Genomic DNA, 26,012 nt, shown 5'->3' on the forward strand with positions numbered 1-26,012 from the left:
GAAAAGAGCTTTTGATATCACAATGTATCTGCAAATTAGACGTATCAAACTGATAATTTCAAAGTCCGATTTGATTTGCACTCAGGAATATTCCAGCTGTATGACGGCGGTCTGTAAATATTCGAGTCTGGACCAGACAATCCAGTGATTGACATCATGAGCATCGATCCACACAGTGATGATAGTCTTTTGAAGGAGCACTAGACTTGAGACCCGTGATGCTTGTCGTACGGGGCGACTAACAGGATCGGGTGGTCAGGCTCGGTAACTTGGTTGATGCATGTCATCGTATCCCAATTGCGTGGATCGATGCTTATGATGTCAATCATTGGATTGTCTGGCCAAGACTCATTTATTTACAGACCGCCTTCATATAGATGGAATATTGCTAAGTGCGGCGTTTAATCAAATAGTTGACATATAGACGGATCACATTAAGCAAATGTTGGACAAATAGACGGATTACATTAAGCAAATGTTTGACAAATAGACGGATGTTTGACGTTACAGTCTTCATCATCCAGAATCCAGGCATCAAATTTCAGACAGTTTTTACTTCCCGATTTTGAAAATCCTTTGACCGATTCACCATCCAACCAGAACCAGTGATCATTGTCGTCCCTGTCTAGCCCTCCAAGGTACACGTCGATATTTTTGCTGCCTATATTGTCTGGAAAGAAAGTGATAATAATAATAATAATTATGATAATAATAATAATCACAAATCGCTGCTGCCTGGTTAATGCCAACATTTCGTCAATCTGATTTATATTGTTTTTATGGGCGCCAGTTATATAAGTCGTTTGTCATGTCACGTCACGTTTGTCATGCTGGCTGGTTGGTTGGTTTGTTGTACGAGGCGACTAAAGGATCGTATGGTCAAGCTCGCTGACTTGGTTGATGCATGTTATTGTATCCCTATTGCGTGAATCAATGCTCATGATATCGATCACTGGATTGTCTGATCCAGACTCGATTACTTACAGACCTCCGTCACATTGCTGGAATATTGTTGAGTGCGGCGTTAAACAACAAACAGACCAATCAGATCACACACTCGTTAACAACGAACCAGTTCTTTTTTATCCAGATCTACAAATCCAACATATTTCCCAAGATTTTGTCCCCCGCCACAAAGTGGGGTGAGGGAACTAGGAAGGGGAGTTTGTCCGTCCGCCCGTCCGTCCGTCCGTCCATCCGTCCGTCCATCCGCTTTTCAATGTAGACACACATTCTCAATAACAATGTAATTTAGAGAAATGAATCTTTAAACACTGTACTTTAAACATTGGTGTCGTACATTCATTTGTAACAGAGTTATGGCCCTTATTCAATGCTTCTCAAATTAGTACATATTGCCTGTGAAGATTCCGACAACCCAGAATGGCCAGTAATCGGAACCTGTAAAGGTCCGGGTTAGAACAGGTCCTCGGCAACCCTTGTTTGCCGTAAAAGGCAACTATGCTTGTTGTAAAAGGCAACTTAAAGGATCGGTTGGTCAGGGCTCGCTGACTTGGTTGATGCATGTCAATGTATCACAATTGTTTGGATCGATGCTCATGTTATCAATAACTGGATTGCCTGGTCCAGACACGGTTATTTACAGACCCGTGAAGATTCTGGGGTAGAATAGGTCTTCAGCAACCCATGCTTGCCGTAAGAGGCGACTATGCTTGTCGTAAGAGGCGACAAACGGGATTGGGTGGTCAGGCTCGCTGACTTGGTTGATGCATGTCATCTATATCTTGTCGTGGCTCGACGCTCATAATGTCAATCACTGGATTGTCTGGTCCAGGCTTGAGTTTTATCAGACCGCCGTTATATAGCTGGAATATTACTGAGTGCGGCGTTAAACAACAAACAAAAAAACCCAAACAAACAAGTACATGTTGTGTGAAATGGAGACACGTTTTCTCAGAAGTTTGCAAGCTTATCTGAGAGATACTCGAGTTCGAAGATTGGTCCGTTAATTATTTTTTTTCTATTGAGTTATGTTTTTTCAACTTCGTGCATAGTGTGTGCAATGTGGACAAAGATTCCCAGAATTCTGAAGTTGCATGATTTTCTGAGAGATACTTGTCAAGACTGAGTTGGAAATTTGGTCCTGTCAATTACTTTTTTTTACAGAGTTATGGCCCTTGATCCATTGTTTTACTTGGTGCACAGTGTCTGCATTGGGAGAAATTTTCTCAGAAATCTCTTATCAAAGAGATACTTATCAAGATTGACTTCTTTTGTTCCAGAGAAGGGGCCTTTTTGTGGTTATTAATATCACTTTTAATCATTTTCTCTGATGACATAAGGCGGCCCAGGGCCATATCTCTTCGTAAGGCTTTCTGGGACTCTTTTTTATAGTTTGTAGGCACAACTATAAGAACAAACAAAATTCTGATGTGCCCCTTGGTTGGGGATAGTGATACCGCTGTTTTATTGTTTGTCGCACACCTTTTCCAAATATACATGTTACTAGAACATGACATCTTCCCTTTTTTGTCAACGTCTCAGGCTCCGAGGTGTCATCTAATTAACTGTACTTTCAGCTTGTATAATTATTATGTGGTTTAATTTTATTACACCGTTTAAAATCGTTCTGAATAGGATTTTAGAGTTATTTTTTACATAGGGATTTCTCATGCACGCTTCCCCGTGCACCTGTAGATATACACTCTCGCAAGAAGGAAGCGCCAGAAATGTACCAGAATAGTGTTTGGTGACACGATTTTGTTGCTTCCTAATTGTCTTTCTGTTGGGCAGAAAAATCAAACTTTTTCTTGCTATTATTTGGTTTCTGTGTCTTTATATGTAACTAAACAAATATCTAAGTGATTTACTTAGATGGAGACAAATTCTGACGACATGATATGTGCTTTTACATTTACATCTGACAAAACAAAAAGTAACACACAAACACACATTCTGACAATATGTTTTAAAATTTACATATACATCTATCTTAACATATAGTACATGTATGTGCTTTTACATTTACATCACAACTGACATGTGTTTTTACATTTATATCTTGCTTAACATACAGTAAAACACTTACATTCTGACAATATGACATGTGTTGTTACGGCGAAACCGCATTATCAGTGGTTCATATTGGGAAAGGGTCGTCACTCTAATTTCAAACGGGAGCTATCTCCGTTGTTTTCGTATTTGCAGGAAATGGCGTCACCCACGCTGTACGTTGTAGGTCCAGCTATGAAATGCCCAGCTTATTCCCTAAGGTAAAACGTATTCTTGATTAAATGTTTGAATGTATTATATATTTATTTTTCCATCCGTACATCTTCTAAGATTGGTTAAGTGCTGATAATCATTTTCTAAAGTGTGGGCCCACATTTTTCCCGTCATTTATGGTGATCGAAACAAGTGGGCCCACATTTGTATTTCGCCTAGCTTCGTTAGGTCGTTTCGTTAGTTCTGATAATCAATCCCTAAATGTGGACTGACGTTCTTCCGTCATATTGATTGCAACAGGAGGGACCACATTTATTAATCGTGAAATCCTACTTAAATATTGATAATTATTTTCTCAAATGTGGGCCCACATTGTTCCCGTCTTATAGTGATCAAAACAGGTAGCCCACATTTGTAAATCGTAGGGTTTCATTGGGTTGACGAAGTCATTAAGGCTAGTGGGCACACATTTGTCATTACTTTGCATGGGTACGTGACATTATATGTTATTCTTATTTTGTAATATTGATGGGACATATCTTTTTAAATCATTTCGTGTGACGTTAATTCCACGAAAGGCACAAAAGTCTTTGAAATTTGAGTAACGACATCATAGCTGACCACACTATTTTTACAAAAATAGTTACAAAGCAAGATTAAACCTAGATCTACTTCAAGTTAAATTTACAGAGGCAAGACCACTCATTCTACTTTTTCCAGTATAACACATCACTCTAATCATAAGTGTTGGTGGTGATAAAAGCCTGAAAATATGTCTACTCATGAAGTGATCTCGGACATGATACAAGCCTCAAACGTTTCCGGGAACTTGTTTAATAAAAGGAATAACTCATGAATATTAATTACCCCACGACCTAGTTTGGCGATGTTCGTAGAAGTGAGTTCTGCTGTATTGCCATCGCATTTGTACATTTTAATCCAATTATAAGTCATAATACTTATTTTGAATAGACAAAATAGCAGTTCATAATGCAGGTTTGTTTACGCAGTACATATTCTCAACAACAAGTGCGTTAAGTTTCGTATTCGGGCCCACCTCGAACTTTCGATTAGGCAAACGGAGTTAGCTCCCTTCTCGAACCACCGATAAAGCGGTTTCGCCGTTTTTACACTTACATCTTGCTGAACATACAGTAAAACACTTACATTCTGACAACATGACATGTGTTTTTACACTTACATCTTGCTGAACATACAGTAAAACACTTACATTCTGACAAAATGACATGTGTTTTTACACTTACATCTTGCTGAACATACAGTAAAACACTTACATTCTGACAAAATGACATGTGTTTTTACACTTACATCTTGCTGAACATACAGTAAAACACTTACATTCTGACAACATGACATTTGTTTTTACACTTACATCTATCTAAGCTAACGACCCGTGAAGGTCTGGTTTAGAAGAAATATTCAAAACCAACAACCAACAACCAACCAACAACCTAGTAATCGGAACCTGTAAAGGTCCGGGTTAGAACAGGTCCTCGGCAACCCTTGTTTGCCGTAAAAGGCAACTATGCTTGTTGTAAAAGGCAACTTACAGGATCGGTTGGTCAGGGCTCGCTGACTTGGTTGATGCATGTCAATGTATCACAATTGTTTGGATCGATGCTCATGTTATCAATAACTGGATTGCCTGGTCCAGACACGGTTATTTACAGACCCGTGAAGATTCTGGGGTAGAATAGGTCTTCAGCAACCCAGGCTTGCCGTAAAAGGTGACTATGCTTGCCATAAAAGGCGACTAACGGGATCGGGTGGTCAGGCTCGCTGACTTGGTTGATGCATGTCATCGATCCCAAGTGCGTTGATCGATGCTCATGATATCACTCACTGGATTGTCTGGTTCAGACTCGATTACAGACCGCCGTCATATAGCTGGAATATTGCTGAGTGTGGAGTAAAACAACAAACCAAGCAATCCAACAGCCCGCTGTCATATAGCTGGAATATTGCTTAGTGCAACGTTAAACAACAAACAAGAAACAAAACAAACTATGTAAACATGTATACAGTAACACATTTACGTCAATCTGAAAATACAGTAAAACAGTAACTTTCAATATGCGAAGTACTTTTATAATTGCGTAAAAACACACTAATCTAAACATATAGTAACACACTTGAACACAATATGACAAAACTATATGCGCTTTTACAGTTTCCAGTACATCCAACACACATGAAAACACTAATATTCTTACAACATGATAAGTGCTCCTATAATTACGTCTCTCATGCAGCACATATTTGACACACAAACGGATCACAAAGCAAATGTTTGACAAACAGACGAACCACATGAATCGTGTGTTTGGCAAATAGACGGATCAAAATGCAGAAATATTAGACAAATAGACAGATCACAACTTGCAAGTGTTTGACAAACAGATACATAAAATGAAGCAAATGTTTGACAAAAAGACACATAAAATTAAGCATAAATTTGACAAATACACGGATTATGTTGAGCAAATGTTTGACAAATAGACACATTAAATTTAGCAAATATTTGACAAATACACGGATTACATTGAGCAAATGTTTGACAAATAGACACATAAAATTTAGCAAATATTTGACAAATAGACGGATCACAATTAGCAAGTGTTGAAAAATAGACAAATCACATTAAGAAAATGTTTGACAAATAGACACATAAAATTGAATCAAATAGTTGATATATAGACGTATCACATTAAGCAAATGTTTGACAAATAGACGGATGTTTGTCGGAACAGTCTTCATCATCCAGAATCCAGTCATCAAATTTCAGACAGTTTTTACTTCCCGATTTTGAAAAGCCGTTGACCGGTTCACCATCCAACCAGAACCATTTGCTATTTTTATTCCTGTCACGCCCACCAAGGTATACGTCGATGTTTTTATTGCGTATTATATCTGCAACATATAGTAAACCTCACATCAACACATCGCCGCTAAAGGTAAAAAACCCATTGCTCTTAGTCACTGTTTTTAGTTTAAGGTAAGGATTAGGCAGATGACAAAATTCACACAAGTATGCTTTTTATCAAGTTTGAAGATTTTCTCTGACTAATTTTTGGCGGGTCAATTCAAAAATAAAAACATTTTTTTTAATTTAATTAAAAATGACGTTTGGATCAGGATAGTGGTAAATATGTGCGTTTAGTTTGTTCAGGTATGATTTAAATATCTCAGCGGTAACATGTACTTGTGAACTGCCAGGGCAAAGAAAGTACACACCTTTTTTGATGGTGGCAAAAATTACCCAACCAAGAAATGGTTATTCGATGATTATGTACTGTAATTATACTTATATGTATTATAAGGAGTCACCGCTATTTTCCCCTTTGTGCCCAATGGAATCTGTTTCGGCGTATAATCGAGACTGGTTTCTCTTTGTCGAAGATGTTTTAGATTTAAGTGAATGATTGAGGTTTTTAAATCACTTTGGACTGTGTTTCAGTTAAATTACGACAATCCAGCTTGGTAAGCTAACGCCGATGCAGGTGTTAGAGGGTCACCAGTTTGGTGAAACCCATGAGCATGGGTGTGGTGCTGATAATCCAATAGACGAGACGAGGGCGAGTCTGCGATTCCAACCCACAATCGTGTGTTCCTGACACGTCTAAGGGAGACAACTCGGCACAGCGAATCACTGCGCCTTCCCCATTGTATTCGTGGTGTAGTGTAGGCGATGGGGTACTGCATCATCCCACTCTAGACCAGGTCTAGGACCTGGCAATGCTTTCAGTCATCACTTAATTATTAACAATGGATTTTTCATCACTTAATGAATAAAATTAAGGACCCCCATTTAAGCAATAAAACAGCATAGATAATCCTGAAAACACAAACAATAGTGAGTGAGTGAGTGAGTGAGTTTGGTTTAACGCCGCTTTTAACAGTATTCCAGTTATATCACGGTGTGTGAGGAAAGACCCAAGTGATGCAGGTCTCAGACGTTTACCACTTCAGTGAAACCCACGAGCACGGGTATGATGCTGACAAACCTAGAAACATAATCGGGACGAACCGGGATTCGAACCCACAATCATAGGTTTCTGGCGTGCCCAAGGGACGCAACTCTGCACATCAATCGCGGCGCCTTAGACGACAGGGCCACCTGTGCCCCCCACAAACAATACTCTACTTGTTCTGTCAACGTTAATGTTACTACAAACATACGATTATAATTGCTCATAACAGACAATGTACACTATACTATTTGCTTATACTTATTTTAAATAGACAAAATAGCAGTTCATAATACGGGTTCGTTTACGTAGCACATATTCTCAACAACAAGTGCGTTTAGTTTCGAATTCGGGCCTACCTCGAACTTTCGATTAGGCAAACGGAGTTAGCTCCCTTCTCGAACCACCGATAAAGCGGTTTAGCCGTTTTTACATTCACATCTTGCTGAACATACAGTAAAACACTTACATTCTGACAACATGACATGTGTTTTTACATTTACATCTTGCTGAACATACAGTAAAACACTTACATTCTGATATGACATGTGTTTTTACATTTACATCTTGCTGAACATACAGTAAAACACTTACATTCTGACAACATGACACGTGTTTTTACACTTACATCTTTCTTAACATACAGTAAAACACTTACATTCTGACAACATGACATGTGTTTTTACACTTACATCTTGCTGAACATACAGCAAAAGACTTACATTCTGACAACATGACATGTGTTTTTACAATTACAGTAAAACACTGTACTATGTTACTACCAATGTCCTACCATGAACAGTTTTCAAGAATTGTTCTTTAACAAAGATTTGTGCCTAGACAGCATATGAATGTCATTAATGGATCACTGAATGACATTTTCAAGAACGTCTAGAAATGTATCCAACACTTACCTCGAATGACACCCTCAAAAAATTTGTTCATAGCATCCGTCTTATATATGACAAGGTCCGCATCATGGCCCTTGCAGTGGTCTCTAGCGTCCTCCCAGTTTCGTTCCTTAGATTCATACTTGTAGCACATGTTATGCTCTTCCACCTTCGTGAAGCCTCCCGGGCATTTCACTGCAATACAGAGTGGGTCTATTTATCAGAGTGTGGTAGTATGTGCGTTTGTAACACTGTGTGGTAAGGTGTACGTTTGTAAGACCGTGGAAGTGAGTGTGTGCGTATGCAACACTTTGGTAGTATGTGCGTTTGTAACACTGTGTGGTAAGGTGTACGTTTGTAAGACCGTGGTAGTGAGTGTGTGCGTATGCAACACTTTGGTAGTATGTGCGTTTGTAACACTGTGTGGTAAGGTGTACGTTTGTAATACCGTGGTAGTGAGTGTGTGCGTATGCAACACTTTGGTAGTATGTGCGTTTGTAACACTGTGTGGTAAGGTGTACGTTTGTAAGACCGTGGTAGTGAGTGTGTGCGTATGCAACACTTTGGTAGTATGTGCGTTTGTAACACTGTGTGGTAAGGTGTACGTTTGTAAGACCGTGGTAGTGAGTGTGTGCGTATGCAACACTTTGGTAGTATGTGCGTTTGTAAGACTGTGTGGTAAGGTGTACGTTTGTAAGACCGTGGTAGTAAGTGTGTGCGTATGCAACACTTTGGTAGTATGTGCGTTTGTAACACTGTGTGGTAAGGTGTACGTTTGTAAGACCGTGGTAGTAAGTGTGTGCGTATGCAACACTTTGGTAGTATGTGCGTTTGTAAGACTGTGTGGTAAGGTGTACGTTTGTAAGACCGTGGTAGTGAGTGTGTGCGTATCCATTACTTTGGTAGTATGTGCGTTTGTAAGACTTTGGTAGTATGTGCGTTTGTAACACTGTGTGGTAGAGTGGACGTTTGTAAGACCGTGGCAGTAAGTGTGTGCGTATGCAACACTTTGGTAGTATGTGCGTTTGTAAGACTGTGTGGTAAGGTGTACGTTTGTAAGACCGTGGTAGTGAGTGTGTGCGTATGCAACACTTTGGTAGTATGTGCGTTTGTAACACAGTGTGGTAAGACCGTGGGATTGAGTGTGTGCGTATGTAACACTGTGGTAGTATGTGAGTTTGTAACACTGTGTCGTAGAGTGGACGTTTGTAAGACCGTGGTAGTAAGTGTGTGCGTATGCAACACTTTGGTAGTATGTGCGTTTGTAACACTTTTGTAGTGTGTGAGTTTGTAAGACCGTGGTAGTAAGTGTGTGCGTATGCAACACTTTGGTAGTATGTGCGTTTGTAAGACTTTTGTAGTGTGTGAGTTTGTAAGACCATGGTAGTGAGTGTGTGCGTATGCAACACTTTGGTAGTATGTGCGTTTGTAACACTGTGTGGTAGAGTGCACGTTTGTAAGACCGTGGTAGTAAGTGTGTGCGTTTGTAACACTTTGGTAGTATGTGCGTTTGTAACACTGTGTGGTAGAGTGCACGTTTGTAAGACCGTGGTAGTAAGTGTGTGCGTATGCAACACTTTGGTAGTATGTGCGTTTGTAACACTGTGGGGTAAGGTGTACGTTTGTAAGACCGTGGTAGTGAGTGTGTGCATATGCAACACTTTGGTAGTATGTGCGTTTGTAACACAGTGTGGTAGAGTGTACGTTTGTAAGACCGTGGTAGTGAGTGTGTGCGTTTGTAACACTTTGGTAGTATGTGCGTTTGTAACACTTTGGTAGTATGTGCGTTTGTAACACTGTGTGGTAGAGTGCACGTTTGTAAGACCGTGGTAGTGAGTGTGTGCGTTTGTAACACTTTGGTAGTATGTGCGTTTGTAACACTTTGGTAGTATGTGCGTTTTTAACACTTTGGTAGTATGTGCGTTTGTAACACTGTGTGGTAGAGTGCACGTTTGTCAGACCGTGGTAGTGAGTGTGTACGTTTGTAACACTGTGGCAGTATGTGCGTTTGTAAGACTGTGTGGTAAGGTGTACGTTTGTAAGACCTGGTAGTGAGTGTGCGTTTGTAACACTTTGGTAGTATGTGCGTTTGTAACACTGTGTGGTAAGGTGTACGTTTGTAAGACCTGGTAGTGAGTGTGTGCGTTTGTAACACTTTGGTAGTATGTGCGTTTGTAACACTGTGTGGTAGAGTGGACGTTTGTAAGACCGTGGTAGTGAGTGTGTGCGTTTGTAACACTGTGGCAGTATGTGCGTTTGTAAGACTGTGTGGTAAGGTGTACGTTTGTAAGACCTGGTAGTGAGTGTGCGTTTGTAACACTTTGGTAGTATGTGCGTTTGTAACACTGTGTGGTAAGGTGTACGTTTGTAAGACCTGGTAGTGAGTGTGTGCGTATGCAACACTTTGGTAGTATGTGCGTTTGTAACACTGTGTGGTAAGGTGTACGTTTGTAAGACCGTGGTAGTGAGTGTGTTCGTTTGTAACACTTTGGTAGTATGTGCGTTTGTAACACTGTGTGGTAAGACCGTGGGATTGAGTGTGTGCGTATGTAACACTGTGGTAGTATGTGAGTTTGTAACACTGTGTCGTAGAGTGGACGTTTGTAAGACCGTGGTAGTAAGTGTGTGCGTATGCAACACTTTGGTAGTATGTGCGTTTGTAAGACTTTTGTAGTGTGTGAGTTTGTAAGACCGTGGTAGTAAGTGTGTGCGTATGCAACACTTTGGTAGTATGTGCGTTTGTAAGACTTTTGTAGTGTGTGAGTTTGTAAGACCGTGGTAGTGAGTGTGTGCGTATGCAACACTTTGGTAGTATGTGCGTTTGTAAGACTTTTGTAGTGTGTGAGATTGTAAGACCGTGGTAGTAAGCGTGTGCGTATGCAACACTTTGGTAGTATGTGCGTTTGTAAGACTTTTGTAGTGTGTGAGTTTGTAAGACCGTGGTAGTGAGTGTGTGCGTATGCAACACTTTGGTAGTATGTGCGTTTGTAAGACTTTGGTAGTGTGTGAGTTTGTAAGACCGTGGTAGTGAGTGTGTGCGTATGCAACACTTTGGTAGTATGTGCGTTTGTAACACTGTGTGGTAAGACCGTGGGATTGAGTGTGTGCGTATGCAACACTTTTGTAGTATGTGAGTTTGTAACACTGTGTGGTAAGGTGTACGTTTGTAAGACCGTGGTAGTGATGAGTGTGTGTGTATGCAACACTTTGGTAGTATGTGAGTTTGTAACACTGTGTGGTAAGGTGTACGTTTGTAAGACCGTGGTAGTGAGTGTGTGCGTATGCAACACTTTGGTAGTATGTGCGTTTGTAAGACTTTTGTAGTGTGTGAGTTTGTAAGACCGTGGTAGTGAGTGTGTGCGTATGCAACACTTTGGTAGTATGTGCGTTTGTAACACTGTGTGGTAAGGTGTACGTTTGTAAGACCGTGGTAGTGAGTGTGTGCGTATGCAACACTTTGGTAGTATGTGCGTTTGTAACACTGTGGGGTAAGGTGTACGTTTGTAAGACCGTGGTAGTGAGTGTATGCGTTTGTAACACTTTGGTAGTATGTGCGTTTGTAACACTGTGTGGTAAGGTGTACGTTTGTAAGACCGTGGTAATGAGTGTGTGCGTATGCAACACTTTGGTAGTATGTGCGTTTGTAACACTGTGTGGTAAGGTGTACGTTTGTAAGACCGTGGTAGTGAGTGTGTGTGTATGCAACACTTTGGTAGTATGTGCGTTTGTAAGACTTTTGTAGTGTGTGAGTTTGTAAGACCGTGGTAGTGAGTGTGTGCGTATGCAACACTTTGGTAGTATGTGCGTTTGTAACACAGTGTGGTAGAGTGTACGTTTGTAAGACCGTGGTTGTGAGTGTGTGCGTTTGTAACACTTTGGTAGTATGTGCGTTTGTAACACTTTGGTAGTATGTGCGTTTGTAACACTGTGTGGTAGAGTGCACGTTTGTAAGACCGTGGTAGTGAGTGTGTGCGTTTGTAACACTTTGGTAGTATGTGCGTTTGTAACACTTTGGTAGTATGTGCGTTTGTAACACTTTGGTAGTATGTGCGTTTGTAACACTGTGTGGTAGAGTGCACGTTTGTCAGACCGTGGTAGTGAGTGTGTGCGTATGCAACACTTTGGTAGTATGTGAGTTTGTAACACTGTGTGGTAGAGTGCACGTTTGTAAGACCATGGTAGTGAGTATGTGCGTATGCAACACTTTGGTAGTATGTGCGTTTGTAAGACTTTTGTAGTATGTGTGTTTGTAAGACCGTGGTAGTGAGTGTGTACGTTTGTAACACTATGGTAGTATGTGCGTTTGTAACACTGTGTGGTAGAGTGGACGTTTGTAAGACCGTGGTAGTGAGTCTGTGCGTTTGTAACACTGTGGTAGTATGTGCGTTTGTAACACTGTGTGGTAAGGTGTACGTTTGTAAGACCTGGTCGTCAGTGTGCGTTTGTTACACTTTGGTAGTATGTGCGTTTGTAACACTGTGTGGTAAGGTGTACGTTTGTAAGACCGTGGTAGTGAGTGTGTGCGTTTGTAACACTTTGGTAGTATGTGCGTTTGTAACACTGTGTGATAAGGTGTACGTTTGTAAGACCGTGGTAGTGAGTGTTTGCTTTTGTAACACTTTGGAAGTATGTGCGTTTGTAACACTGTGTGGTAAGTTGTACGTTTTTAAGACCGTGGTAGTGAGTGTGTGCGTTTGTAACACTGTGGCAATATGTGCGTTTGTAACACTGTGTGGTAAGGTGTACGTTTGTAAGACCGTGGTAGTGAGTGTGTGCGTTTGTATCACTTTGGTAGTATGTGCGTTTGTAACACTGTGTGGTAAGGTGTACGTTTGTAGGACCGTGGTAGTGAGTGTTTGCGTTTGTAAGACTTTGGTAGTATGTGCGTTTGTAACACTGTGTGGTAGAGTGGACGTTTGTAAGACCGTGGCAGTAAGTGTGTGCGTATGCAACACTTTGGTAGTATGTGCGTTTGTAACACTTTGTGGTAAGACCGTGGGATTGAGTGTGTGCGTATGTAACACTGTGGTAGTATGTGAGTTTGTAACACTGTGTCGTAGAGTGGACGTTTGTAAGACCGTGGTAGTAAGTGTGTGCGTATGCAACACTTTGGTAGTATGTGCGTTTGTAAGACTTTTGTAGTGTGTGAGTTTGTAAGACCGTGGTAGTAAGTGTGTGCGTATGCAACACTTTGGTAGTATGTGCATTTGTAAGACTTTTGTAGTGTGTGAGTTTGTAAGACCGTGGTAGTGAGTGTGTGCGTATGCAACACTTTGGTAGTATGTGCGTTTGTAACACTGTGTGGTAAGGTGTACGTTTGTAAGACCGTGGTAGTGAGTGTGTGTGTATGCAACACTTTGGTAGTATGTGCGTTTGTAAGACTTTTGTAGTGTGTGAGTTTGTAAGACCGTGGTAGTGAGTGTGTGCGTATGCAACACTTTGGTAGTATGTGCGTTTGTAAGACTTTTGTAGTGTGTGAGTTTGTAAGACCGTGGTAGTGAGTGTGTGCGTATGCAACACTTTGGTAGTATGTGCGTTTGTAACACTGTGTGGTAAGGTGTACGTTTGTAAGACCGTGGTAGTGAGTGTATGCGTTTGTAACACTTTGGTAGTATGTGCGTTTGTAACACTGTGGGGTAAGGTGTACGTTTGTGAGACCGTGGTAGTGAGTGTGTGCGTATGCAACACTTTGGTAGTATGTGCGTTTGTAACACTGTGTGGTAGAGTGTACGTTTGTAAGACCGTGTTGTGAGTGTGTGCGTTTGTAACACTTTGGTAGTATGTGCGTTTGTAACACTGTGTGGTAAGATGTACGTTTGTAAGACCGTGGTAGTGAGTGTGTGCGTTTGTAACACTTTGGTAGTATGTGCGTTTGTAACACTTTGGTAGTATGTGCGTTTGTAACACTGTGTGGTAGAGTGCACGTTTGTAAGACCGTGGTAGTGAGTGTGTGCGTTTGTAACACTTTGGTAGTATGTGCCTTTGTAACACTTTGGTAGTATGTGCGTTTGTAACACTGTGTGGTAGCGTGCACGTTTGTAAGACCGTGGTAGTGAGTGTGTATGTTTGTAACACTTTGGTAGTATGTGCGTTTGTAACACTGTGTGGTAAGGTGTACGTTTGTAAGACCGTGGTAGTGAGTGTGTGCGTTTGTAACACTTTGGTAGTATGTGCCTTTGTAACACTTTGGTAGTATGTGCGTTTGTAACACTGTGTGGTAGAGTGCACGTTTGTAAGACCGTGGTAGTGAGTTTGTGCGTTTGTAACACTTTGGTAGTATGTGCGTTTGTAACACTGTGTGGTAGAGTGCACGTTTGTAAGACCGTGGTAGTGAGTGTGTGCGTTTGTAACACTTTGGTAGTATGTGCGTTTGTAACACTGTGTGGTAAGGTGTACGTTTGTAAGACCGTGGTAGTGAGTGTTTGCTTTTGTAACACTTTGGAAGTATGTGCGTTTGTAACACTGTGTGGTAAGGTGTACGTTTTTAAGACCGTGGTAGTGAGTGTGTGCGTTTGTAACACTGTGGCAATATGTGCGTTTGTAACACTGTGTGGTAAGGTGTACGTTTGTAAGACCGTGGTAGTGAGTGTGTGCGTTTGTAACACTTTGGTAGTATGTACATTTGTAACACTATGTAGTAAGGTGTACGTTTGTAAGACCGTGGTAGTGAGTGTGTGCGTTTGTAACACTTTGGTAGTATGTGCGTTTGTAACACTATGTAGTAAGGTGTACGTTTGTACACTTTAAAGGCGTGTGCGTTTGTAAGACCGTGGTCTTGAGTGTGCGTTTGTAAGGCTGTGGTAGCGTGAGAGTTTGTAAGACTTTGATAGCGTGTGCGCTTTTAACCAACGTACGTGGACAGTTGGCAGTATTGCAGTCGATTGTTTCTTCCCGGGTACTCCCTCCACTGCACTGGGCACCGCCATGTTGAGGGGCGGGGTTGGTGCACGCCCGGATGTACTCTACTGTCTGTGACCCCCCTCCACACGTCTTGGTACACTGCTGGCGGTCATCCTCCGTCCACGCCGACCAACCCCCGTCCACTGAAACGTTAACACAACGGTTATGTGTAAAACCTGCAGAGCCAATTTGACCGAATGATAGACAAATAGAGTATTGTTGCTGAGAACGTGTTCGGGCACTGACTTCGATTGATTGCGAAAAAGAAGACGACATAAGGAAGAGAATATATGATGTCAACTTCTTTATTATGAGGTGAGTGAGGGAGTGGGTGTATGAGTGTGTGGGTGAGTATGTGAGTGAGTGGTTGAGTGAGTGAGTGGTTGAGTGATTGAGTGAGTGGTTGAGTGAGTGAGTGAGTGAGTGAGTGAGTGAGTGAGTGAGTGAGTGAGTGAGTGGAATACTGTTAACAGCGGCGTTAATCCCAACTCACTCTGGTCACTCTTTAACGTCGCACTCAGCAATATTCCAGCTATACGACCGCGGTCTGTAAATAAACGAGTCTGGACCAGACAATCCAGCGAATGATATCATGAACATCGATCCACGCAGTTGAGTGAGTGAGTGAGTGAGGTTTTACGCCGCTTTTAGCAATATTCCAGCAATATCACGGTGGGGGATACCACAAAGGGGCTTCACACATTGTATCCATATCGAGAATCGAACTCGGGTCTTCGGCGTCACAGGCGAAAGCTTTAACCACTAGGCTCTTATGAGGATCACAACGGAGTATATGCTATATTCTCTTCCTGATGTATATCACTTCTAAATGCCTTACAAGTTTTAAAGACCGAAGAAGACAACAGTTTGGCACATGAAGGTCCGGGGTAGAATAAGTCTTCAGCAACTCATGCTTGCCGTAAAAGGCGACTCACGGGATCGGGTGATCAGGCTCGCTGACTTGGTTGATGCATGTCATCGTATACAAAACTGCGTGGAACGATGCTCATGATGTCAATCACTGGATTGTCTGGTCGAGATTCGATTATTTTCAGACCGCCGTCACATAGCTGCTCATGCAGACAAGTTTTATTCAGGACAAAGAATACATGTTTCCCCAGTATGTCGTTTGTTAATAACTCTAGCAGTCAAATTCATGTTTCAGTTTGCAATATTTTTGCAACAGAATTCACAGCGCGTTGGTGTGTCGTTGATAAATGTGTATTTGCATATTCCCATCGGCGTCTGGTTCTCGGTAGGAAGTGACAACAACGAGCCGATGGCTTGCAGTATATACAGGTTTACTTTATAGGTATATATATATATATATATATATATATATATATATATATATATATATATATATATATATACAATGTAAGCACAAAGTGTAGTGATGGTATTGGTGCCCCGGAGCACCTAGTGAGAGTGAGTGGTTTAACGCCTCTTTTAACAGTTTTCCAGTTATATCACGGCGTGTCAGCTTAATGTGGGAGGAAAGCCCGAAGTGAGCACGGGTATGGTGCTGACAAACCTAGAAACATAATCGGGGCGAACCGGGATTCGAACCCACAATCATAGGTTTCTGGTGTGCCCAAGGGACGCAACTCTGCACAGCAAATCGCGGCGCCTCAGACGACTGGGCCACCCCTGACACACACACACACACACACACACACACACACACACACCCTAAAGGCTAGGGTAATTAGCCTTTGTTCATTCAGACAAAGGTTGTCCCAAATCAGTCGTTATGACACCCATTTAATAAAAGCGACAATACCCTTTCCTTAATCTTAAGAAATATCTGCTACGTGTTTACGATATAGTCTGTATCATAGGTGTTTGTTTGTGTGTGTGTTTGTTTGTTTGTTGTTTAAGGCCGCACTCATCAATATTCCAGCTATATGACGGCGGTCTGCAGGTAATGGAATCTGAACCAGATAATCCAGTGATAGACAGCATGAGCATCAATCCACGTTATTGGGATACGATGACGTGTATCAACAAAGTCAGCGAGCGATCCCGTTCGTCGCCTCTTACGAAAAGCATTTTCGCATTTAAGGCGATTAACGAGATCGAGTGGTCAGGCTTCCTGACTTGGTTGATCCATGTCATCGTATCCCAATTGTTTGGATCGACGTGAATCACTGGATTGTCCTGTCCAGACTCGGGTTTTTTTACAGACCGCCGTCATATAGCTAGAATATTGCTGAGTGTGGCGTTAAACAACAAAGTAACCTTTCTAAAAGTATTCAATTATTCATAAGTACCATAGACCTTTCACAAAATTATTACCTATTGACCATGGCTACCCTGGAATGACACAAAGAAGAAGACCTGTGATCCTACCTGGGCATGACGCCTCGTTACAGTTTCCGGTCGTAGTTTTGGTTTCCTGTCCTGCGCATTGAGCTCCACCATTTGATGGGAGAGGGTTGTTGCACGACCTTTCTTTGTTGATGGTCTCAGTTCCGTCCCCACAGGTCACTGAACAGCTCCCCCTACTGGTGACATGCCAGTTGCTCCACCCGCCGTCAACTGTGAGTGATTGAGTGAGTTAAGGGATAAGTCGCTTTTATCAGCCAAAACTGGCTCACGCAAGATATATTGCTTTGCAGACCAGTGTGACGTCGTCGGTTACCGTGTCGTCACAATCGAAAACAAATTCTGGGCTGGTAAAGGTGTATTCGCCACCATTCGCCCCTTTCCGAACCCTGCAAGAAGACTCGTCCAACCATGGATGAATGTAATGTGCGAAAATACTTAAACCAATAAGAATGAATAACTTCAATTACTTTGGTCACAGAATCCCTCAAGAATATTTTTATTTTATTTTGCGTAAGTCTTGCATCTTAAGATATACCCAAGATACAGTTAAATGTGATCAGTGTGACTGTATAACACTGTAATCGATGGACCAGAAATACGAGTGACAGCTATTGTCAGATGGGGCGGTTAAATGAACCGAGTTAACTATATTTTATCGCCAGATTCATTTTGTAATCAAAAGAGCTTTAAGTGGATATATGTTTCCATTGTAGTACACCATTTGAACTACACGTGTGTCATAATTGCATCGCTGTTTATTATCCTCAGCAACCAGCGTTGGTCCTAAGAGGATGGATCGTTGCACATGATAACAGTCACTGGATTGTCTGGTCGTTTCGCTTAATTACAATCCGCCGTCACATAACTGAAATAATGCTACGGCTTAACAACAAACAAGCATTACCTGGACAGACTTGTTCGTTGCACGCAATATCCTCCGTGGAGGTTTCATCCCCAGAACACGTGTCGCCGCCGTTTGCGGGGGCGGGGTCGGTGCATGTCCTCGCTGACGTAACGGTCTCAACCCCTCCCCCACAGGTCGCCGTACACGCCGTCGTGGAACTGACCACCCATGGACTCCAGTTACCGTCCACTTGCACTGAAAAAGTGAACTGTTAATCAGCTTACAATGAGGGAGTTAGATTTGGAGGTGGCCATCAAGCGACTATTTCACAAACGGTCTGGTGAGGTGAAATGGGGTTTAACGTCGCGTCCAAGATTATTGCGACGTGCATGTACTTGTGTGTGTTTGTGTGGCTGATTGTACTAGTCCGGACTGATGCCGATTTATAGTGCTAGCTCACTGAGATACCATGCCGCAGTTTAACATGAATACCCTACTCAGACACAGTATACTGACTCCGAGCCGACCAGCCCTTGTTTTAGCCCCTTAATGCCGAGCGCCATACAGGGTAACAACAAGTACCATCTTTTAACGTCGTTTGGTATGAAGCGGCCGGGGATCGAGCCCCGGACCTTCCGCTCTCCGGAGAGACGCTCTAACACTAGACCACGGAGGTGGTCCACACATGGTGTGAGTGTTGACATGGCAACATGAAATGTTTACTCAAATAATTGTTTGTTTTGCTGCTGAGAGTCAATTTCATTGGGACGAAATTAGTTACATTAGGTCCTCCAGGGTCTATATATGGCTCGATGACGATCTTTAACTATGTCTTTCACCGCATTTCAGTCATATCACAAAGTGTTAATGTGGGAGGAAAGCCCAAAGTGATGCAGGTCTGGTATTACCGATGGCTGATTTCTACTGCAAAGGCGAAGGTGTGATTTGGTGAAGTGAAGTGGGTATGCGAAGTCGCGAAGATGAGGTACTATCTTCGTAGTATCTAACTAGTCGCATTTTCGTTACTTCGCCTTTCTTCGCCTGGCGTCTTCGTGTAATCGCGTCTTCGCATCACCGCATCCCTTCTTCGCATCGCATCTCCGTGTCATCGCATCCCTTCTTTGCATCGCATCTTCGTATCACCGCATCCCTTCTTCGCATCGCATCTTCGCCTCAACGCATCCCTTATTCGCATCGCATCTCCGTGTCACCGCATCCCTTCTTTGCATCGCATCTTCGTATCACTGCATCCCTTCTTCGCATCGCATCTCCATGTCATCGCATTCCTTCTTCCCATCGCATCTCCGTGTCATCGCATTCCTTCTTCCCATCGCATCTCCGTATCACCGCATCCCTTCTTCGCATCGCATCTTCGCCTCAACGCATCCCTTCTTCGCATCGCATCTCCGTGTCATCGCATCCCTTCTTTGCATCGCATCTTCGTATCACCGCATCCCTTCTTCGCATCGCATCTTCGCCTCAACGCATCACTTCTTCGCATCGCATCTCCGTGTCACCGCATCCCTTCTTTGCATCGCATCTTCGTATCACCGCATCCCTTCTTCGCATCGCATCTCCGTGTCATCGCATTCCTTCTTCCCATCGCATCTCCGTGTCATCGCATCCCTTCTTTGCATCGCATCTTCGCATCACCGCATCCCTTCTTCGCATCGCATCTCACATCACGGCAACACTTCTTGGCATTGCTTCCCTTCTTCGCATCACGTCTTAGTGTCACCACATCCAATCTTCGCATCCCTTCATCGCATCGCACCTCCATGTCACCACATCCCCTCTTCGCATCCGTTCATCGCATCGCTTTTCCATGTCACCACATGCCCCGTTCGCATCCCTTCATCGCATCGCATCTTCGTGTCACCACATCCACTCTTCGCATCCCTTCATCGCATCGCATCTTCATGTCACCACATGCCCCGTTCGCATCCCTTCATCGCATCGCGTCTTCATGTCATCACATCCCATCTTCGCATTCCTTCATCGCATCGCATCTCCATGTCATCACATCCCATCTTCGCATCCGTTCATCGCATCGCATCTTCATGTCACCACATGCCCCGTTCGCATCCCTTCCATGTCATCACATCCCATCTTCGCATCCGTTCATCGCATCGCATCTTCATGTCACCACATGCCCCGTTCGCATCCCTTCATCGCATCGCATCTTCGTGTCACCACATCCACTCTTCGCATCCCTTCATCGCATCGCATCTTCATGTCACCACATGCCCCGTTCGCATCCCTTCATCGCATCGCATCTTCGTGTCACCACATCCACTCTTCGCATCCCTTCATCGCATCGCATCTTCATGTCACCACATGCCCCGTTCGCATCCCTTCATCGCATCGCGTCTTCATGTCATCACATCCCATCTTCGCATCCCTTCATCGCATCGCATCTCCATGTCATCACATCCACTCTTCGCATCCCTTCATCGCATCGCATCTTCGTGTCATCACATGCCCTCTTTGCATCCCTTCATCGCATCGCATCTTTGTGTCACCACATCCACTCTTTGCATCCGTTTATCGCATCGCATTTTCATGTCACCACATGCCCCGTTCGCATCCCTTCTTCGCATCGCGTCTTCATGTCATCACATCCCATCTTCGCATCCGTTCATCGCATCGCATCTTCATGTCACCACATGCCCCGTTCGCATCCCTTCATCGCATCGCATCTTCGTGTCACCACATCCACTCTTTGCATTCCTTCATCGCATCGCATCTTCATGTCACCACATGCCCCGTTCGCATCCCTTCATCGCATCGCGTCTTCATGTCATCACATGCCCTCTCCGCATCCCTTCACCGCATCCCCTCTTCGCATCAGCGCATCTCATCTTCGCCTCAAGACTTCGTTTCATCGCATTACTATAGAAATGTGCATACTGGTCTTTCAGAGTGCCAGCTTCCCCCGGTACAATTTTCCTCCATAACCTGGTGATGGATCGTTCATCTGTGTGACTCCTCAGGAGGATGTTTGTAGCAGTGAGTGAGTGAGTTGGGTTTGTCGCTGCTTTTAAAAGTAATCCAGTTATGTCACAGTGTGTCACCTTAATATGGGAGGGACGCCCAAACCGATGCATGTGTCAGACGTTTACCAGTTTGGTGAAACCCAAGAGCACGGGTATCGTCCTGAGAAACCTAGAAACATAATTGGGGCGAACCGGGATTCGAACCCACGATCATAAGTTTCTGGCGGGACCAAGGGACGCAACTCTGCACAGCCAATTGCGGCGCCCTAGACGACTGGGCCACCTGTGCCCCTGTAAGAACAGAGAGGTACGTGCATATATTCTCTGTTTGCATCAGTTCGGATAATACATCCTGTTTTGTATCTATATTTTGATCAACAAATTGTGAAACGTTATATAGGCATATTTCCCTGACAGGAATGCTATGGTTTACTTACTGGGATAATGCAGTTTACTAACTGCGTTATTGTGGTATACATACAGGATTACTGTGGTAAACTGACTGGGTTACTGTGGTTTACTTACTGGGATAACGTGTTATACATACAGGATTACTGTGGTATACTGCTTGGGTTACTGAGGTATACTAACTGGGTTACAGTGGTATACTGACTGGGTTACTGTGGTTTACTTACAATGATAACGTTGTATACATACAGGATTACTGTGGTATACTGACTGGTTTACTGTGGTTTACTTACTGGGATAACGTGGTATACACACAGGATTACTGTGGTATACTGATTGGGTTACTGAGGTATACTTACTGGGTTACAGTGGTATACTGACTGGGTTACTGTGGTTTACTTACTGGGATAACGTGGTATACATACAGGATTACTGTGGTATACTGAGTGGGTTACTGTGGTTTACTTACTGGGATGACGTGGTATACATACAGGATTACTGTGGTATACTGACTAAGTTACTGTGGTTTACTTACTGGGATAACGTTGTATACATAGAGGATTACTGTGGTATACTGACTGTGTTAATGTGGTTTACTTACTGGGATAACGTGGTATACATACAGGATTACTGTGGTATACTAACTGGGTTAATGTGGTTTACTTACTGGGATAACGTGGTATACATACATGATTACTGTGGTATACTAACTGGGTTACTGTGGTTTACTTACTGGGATAACGTGGTATACATACAGGATTACTGTGGTATACTGACTGTGTTACTGTGGTTTACTTACTGGGATAACGTGTTGAAATACAGGTTTACTGTGGTATACTGACTGTTTACTGTGGTTTACTTACTGGGATGACGTGGTATACATACAGGATTACTGTGGGATACTAACTTGGTAACTGTGGTTTACTTACTGGGATGACGTGGTATACATACAGGATTACTGTGGGATACTAACTGGGTAACTGTGATTTACTTACTGGGATGACGTGGTATACATACAGGATTACTGTGGTATACTGACTGGGTTACTGTGGTTTACTTACTGGGATAACGTGGTATACATACAGGATTACTGTGGTATACTGACTGGGTTACTGTGGATTACTTACTGGAAAAAACGTGGCATACATACAGGTTTACTGTGGTATACTGACTGTTTACTGTGGTTTACTTACTGGGATAACGTGGTATACATATAGGATTACTGTGGTATACTGACTGGGTTACTGTGGTTTACTTACTGGGATAACGTGGTATACATACAGGATTACTGTGGGATACTAACTGGGTAACTGTGGTTTACTTACTGGGATGACGTAGTATACATACAGGATTACTGTGGGATACTAACTGGGTAACTGTGGTTTACTTACTGGGATGACGTGGTATACATACAGGATTACTGTGGGATACTAACTGGGTAACTGTGGTTTACTTACTGGGATGACGTGGTATACATACAGGATTACTGTGGCATACTGACTGGGTAAGTGTGGTTTACTTACTGGGATAACGTGTTATACATAAAGGATTACTGTGGTATACTGACTGGGTTACTGTGGTTTACTTACTGGGATAACGTGGTATACATACAGGATTACTGTGGTATACTGACTGGGTTACTGTGGTTTACTTACTGGGATAACGTGGTATACATACAGGATTACTGTGGTATAGTGACTGGGTTAATGTGGTTTACTTACTGGAAAAAACGTGGTATACATACAGGTTTACTGTGGTATACTGACTGTTTACTGTGGTTTACTTACTGGGATAACGTGGTATACATACATGATTACTGTGGTATACTGACTGTTTACTGTGGTTTACTTACTGGGATAACGTGGTATACATTCAGGATTACTGTGGTATAGTGTCTGGGTTACTGTGGTTTACTTACTGGGATAACGTGGTATACATACAAAATTACTGTTGGTTACTACCTGGGTAACTGTGGTCTACTAACTGGGATAACGTTGTATACATACAGGATTACTATGGTATACTACTTGGGTTACTGTGGTTTACTTACTGGGATAACGTGGTATATATACAGGATTACTGTGGTATACTGACTGGGTTACTGTGGTTTACTTACAATTTTAACGTGGTATACATACAGGATTACTGTGGTATACTGACTGGGTTTCTGTGGTTTACTTACTGGGTGAACGTGTTATACATCCAGGATTACTGTGGTATACTGACTGGGTTACTGTGGTTTACTTACTGGGATAACGTGGTATACATGCAAGATTACTGTTGGTTACTACCTGGGTAACTGTGGTTTACTAACTGGGATAACGTTGTATACATACAGGATTACTTTGGTATACTGACTGTGTTACTGTGGTTTACTTACTGGGATAACGTGGTATACATACAGGATTACTGTGGTATACTGACTGTGTTACTGTGGTTTACTTACAATGATAACATGGTATACATACAGGATTACTGTGGTATACCGACTGGGTTACAGTGGTTTACTTACTGGGATAACGTGGTATACATACAGGATTACTGTGGTATACTGATTGGGTTTCTGAGGTATACTAACTGGGTTACTGTGGTATAGTGACTGGCTTAATGTAGTTTACTTACTGGGATAACGTGGTATACATACAGGATTACTGTGGTATACTGACTGGGTTACTGTGGTTTACTTACTGGGATGACGTGGTATACATACAGGATTACTGAGGTATACTAACTGGGTTACAGTGGTATACTGACTGGGTTACTGTGGTTTACTTACAATGATAACATCGTATACATACAGGATTACTGTGGTATACTGACTGGGTTACTGTGGTTTACTTACTGGGATAACGTGGTATACATACAGGATTACTGAGGTGTACTAACTGGGTTACAGTGGTATACTGACTGGGTTACTGTGGTTTACTTACAATGATAACGTCGTATACATACAGGATTACTGTGGTATACTGACTGGGTTAGAGTGGTTTACTTACTGGGATAACGTGGTATACATACAGGATTATTCTGGTATACTGACTGGGTTACTGTGGTTTACTTACTGGAATAACATGGTATACATACAGGATTACTGTGGTATACTGACTGGGTTGCTGTGGATTACTTACTGGTATAACGTGGTATACATACAGGATTACTGTGGTATACTGACTGGGTTACTGTGGTTTACTTACCTGGAAAAAACGTGGCATACATACAGGTTTACTGTGGTATACTGACTGTTTACTGTGGTTTACTTAATGGGATAACGTGGTATACATACAGGATTACTGTGGTATACTGACTGGGTTACTGTGGTTTACTTACTGGGACAACGTGGTATACATACAGGATTACTGTGGGATACTAACTGGGTAACTGTGGTTTACTTACTGGGATGACGTGGTATACATACAGGATTACTGTGGGATACTAGCTGGGTAACTGTGGTTTACTTACTGGGATGACGTGGTATACATACAGGATTACTGTGGGATACTAACTGGGTAACTGTGGTTTACTTACTGGGATGACGTGGTATACATACAGGATTACTGTGGCATACTGACTGGGTTACTGTGGTTTACTTACTGGGATAACGTGTTATACATGCAGGATTACTGTGGTATACTGACTGGGTTACTGTGGTTTAGTTACTGGGATAACGTTGTATACATACAGGATTACTGTGGTATACTGACTGGGTTACTGTGGTTTACTTACTGGGATAACGTGGTATACATACAGGACTACTGTGGTATAGTGACTGGGTTAATGTGGTTTACTTACTGGAAATAACGTGGTATACATACAGGTTTACTGTGGTATACTGACTGTTTACTGTGGTTTACTTACTGGGATAACGTGGTATACATAAATGATTACTGTGGTATACTGACTGTGTTACTGTGGTTTACTTACTGGGATAACGTGGTATACATACAGGATTACTGTGGGATACTAACTGCGTAACTGTGGTTTACTTACTGGGATGACGTGGTATACATACAGGATTACTGTGGTATACTGACTGTTTACTGTGGTTTACTTACTGGGATAACGTGGTATACATACATGATTACTGTGGTATACTGACTGTGTTACTGTGGTTTACTTACTGGGAAAACGTGTTATACATTCAGAATTACTGTGGTATAGTGACTGGGTTACTGTGGTTTACTTACTGGGATAACGTGGTATACATACAAAATTACTGTTGGTTACTACCTGGGTAACTGTGGTTTACGAACTGGGATAACGTTGTATACATACAGGATTACTGTGGTATACTAACTGGGTTACTGTGGTTTACTTACTGGGATAACGTGGTATATATACAGGATTACTGTGGTATACTGACTGGGTTACTGTGGTTTACTTACTGGGATAACGTGGTATACATACAAAATTACTGTTGGTTACTACCTGGGTAACTGTGGTTTACTAACTGGGATAACGTTGTATACAT

General features: G+C 42.4%; 1 protein-coding gene across 1 annotated transcript in view; it reads right to left on the bottom strand.

The window, feature by feature from the left end:
- Positions 1-5,838: 5,838 nt before the first annotated feature.
- Positions 5,839-26,012, bottom strand: part of LOC139472798 (A disintegrin and metalloproteinase with thrombospondin motifs adt-1-like) — a 70,081-nt gene continuing 49,907 nt past the window's right edge. The window contains exons 16-20 of the mRNA XM_071255267.1: positions 18,201-18,395; positions 17,318-17,506; positions 14,920-15,108; positions 8,090-8,260; positions 5,839-6,117 (exon numbers count right to left, since the gene is read on the bottom strand). Of these exons, the coding sequence (XP_071111368.1) occupies positions 5,915-6,117; positions 8,090-8,260; positions 14,920-15,108; positions 17,318-17,506; positions 18,201-18,395 (947 nt within the window). The 3' untranslated portion in view covers positions 5,839-5,914. The remainder of the gene's footprint in view (positions 6,118-8,089; positions 8,261-14,919; positions 15,109-17,317; positions 17,507-18,200; positions 18,396-26,012) is intronic.

The sequence above is a fragment of the Haliotis cracherodii genome, unplaced genomic scaffold, assembly GCF_022045235.1.
Source record: "Haliotis cracherodii isolate W230 unplaced genomic scaffold, xgHalCrac1.p SCAF_25, whole genome shotgun sequence".
In the NCBI taxonomy this organism is placed as follows: Eukaryota; Metazoa; Mollusca; class Gastropoda; order Lepetellida; family Haliotidae; genus Haliotis; species Haliotis cracherodii.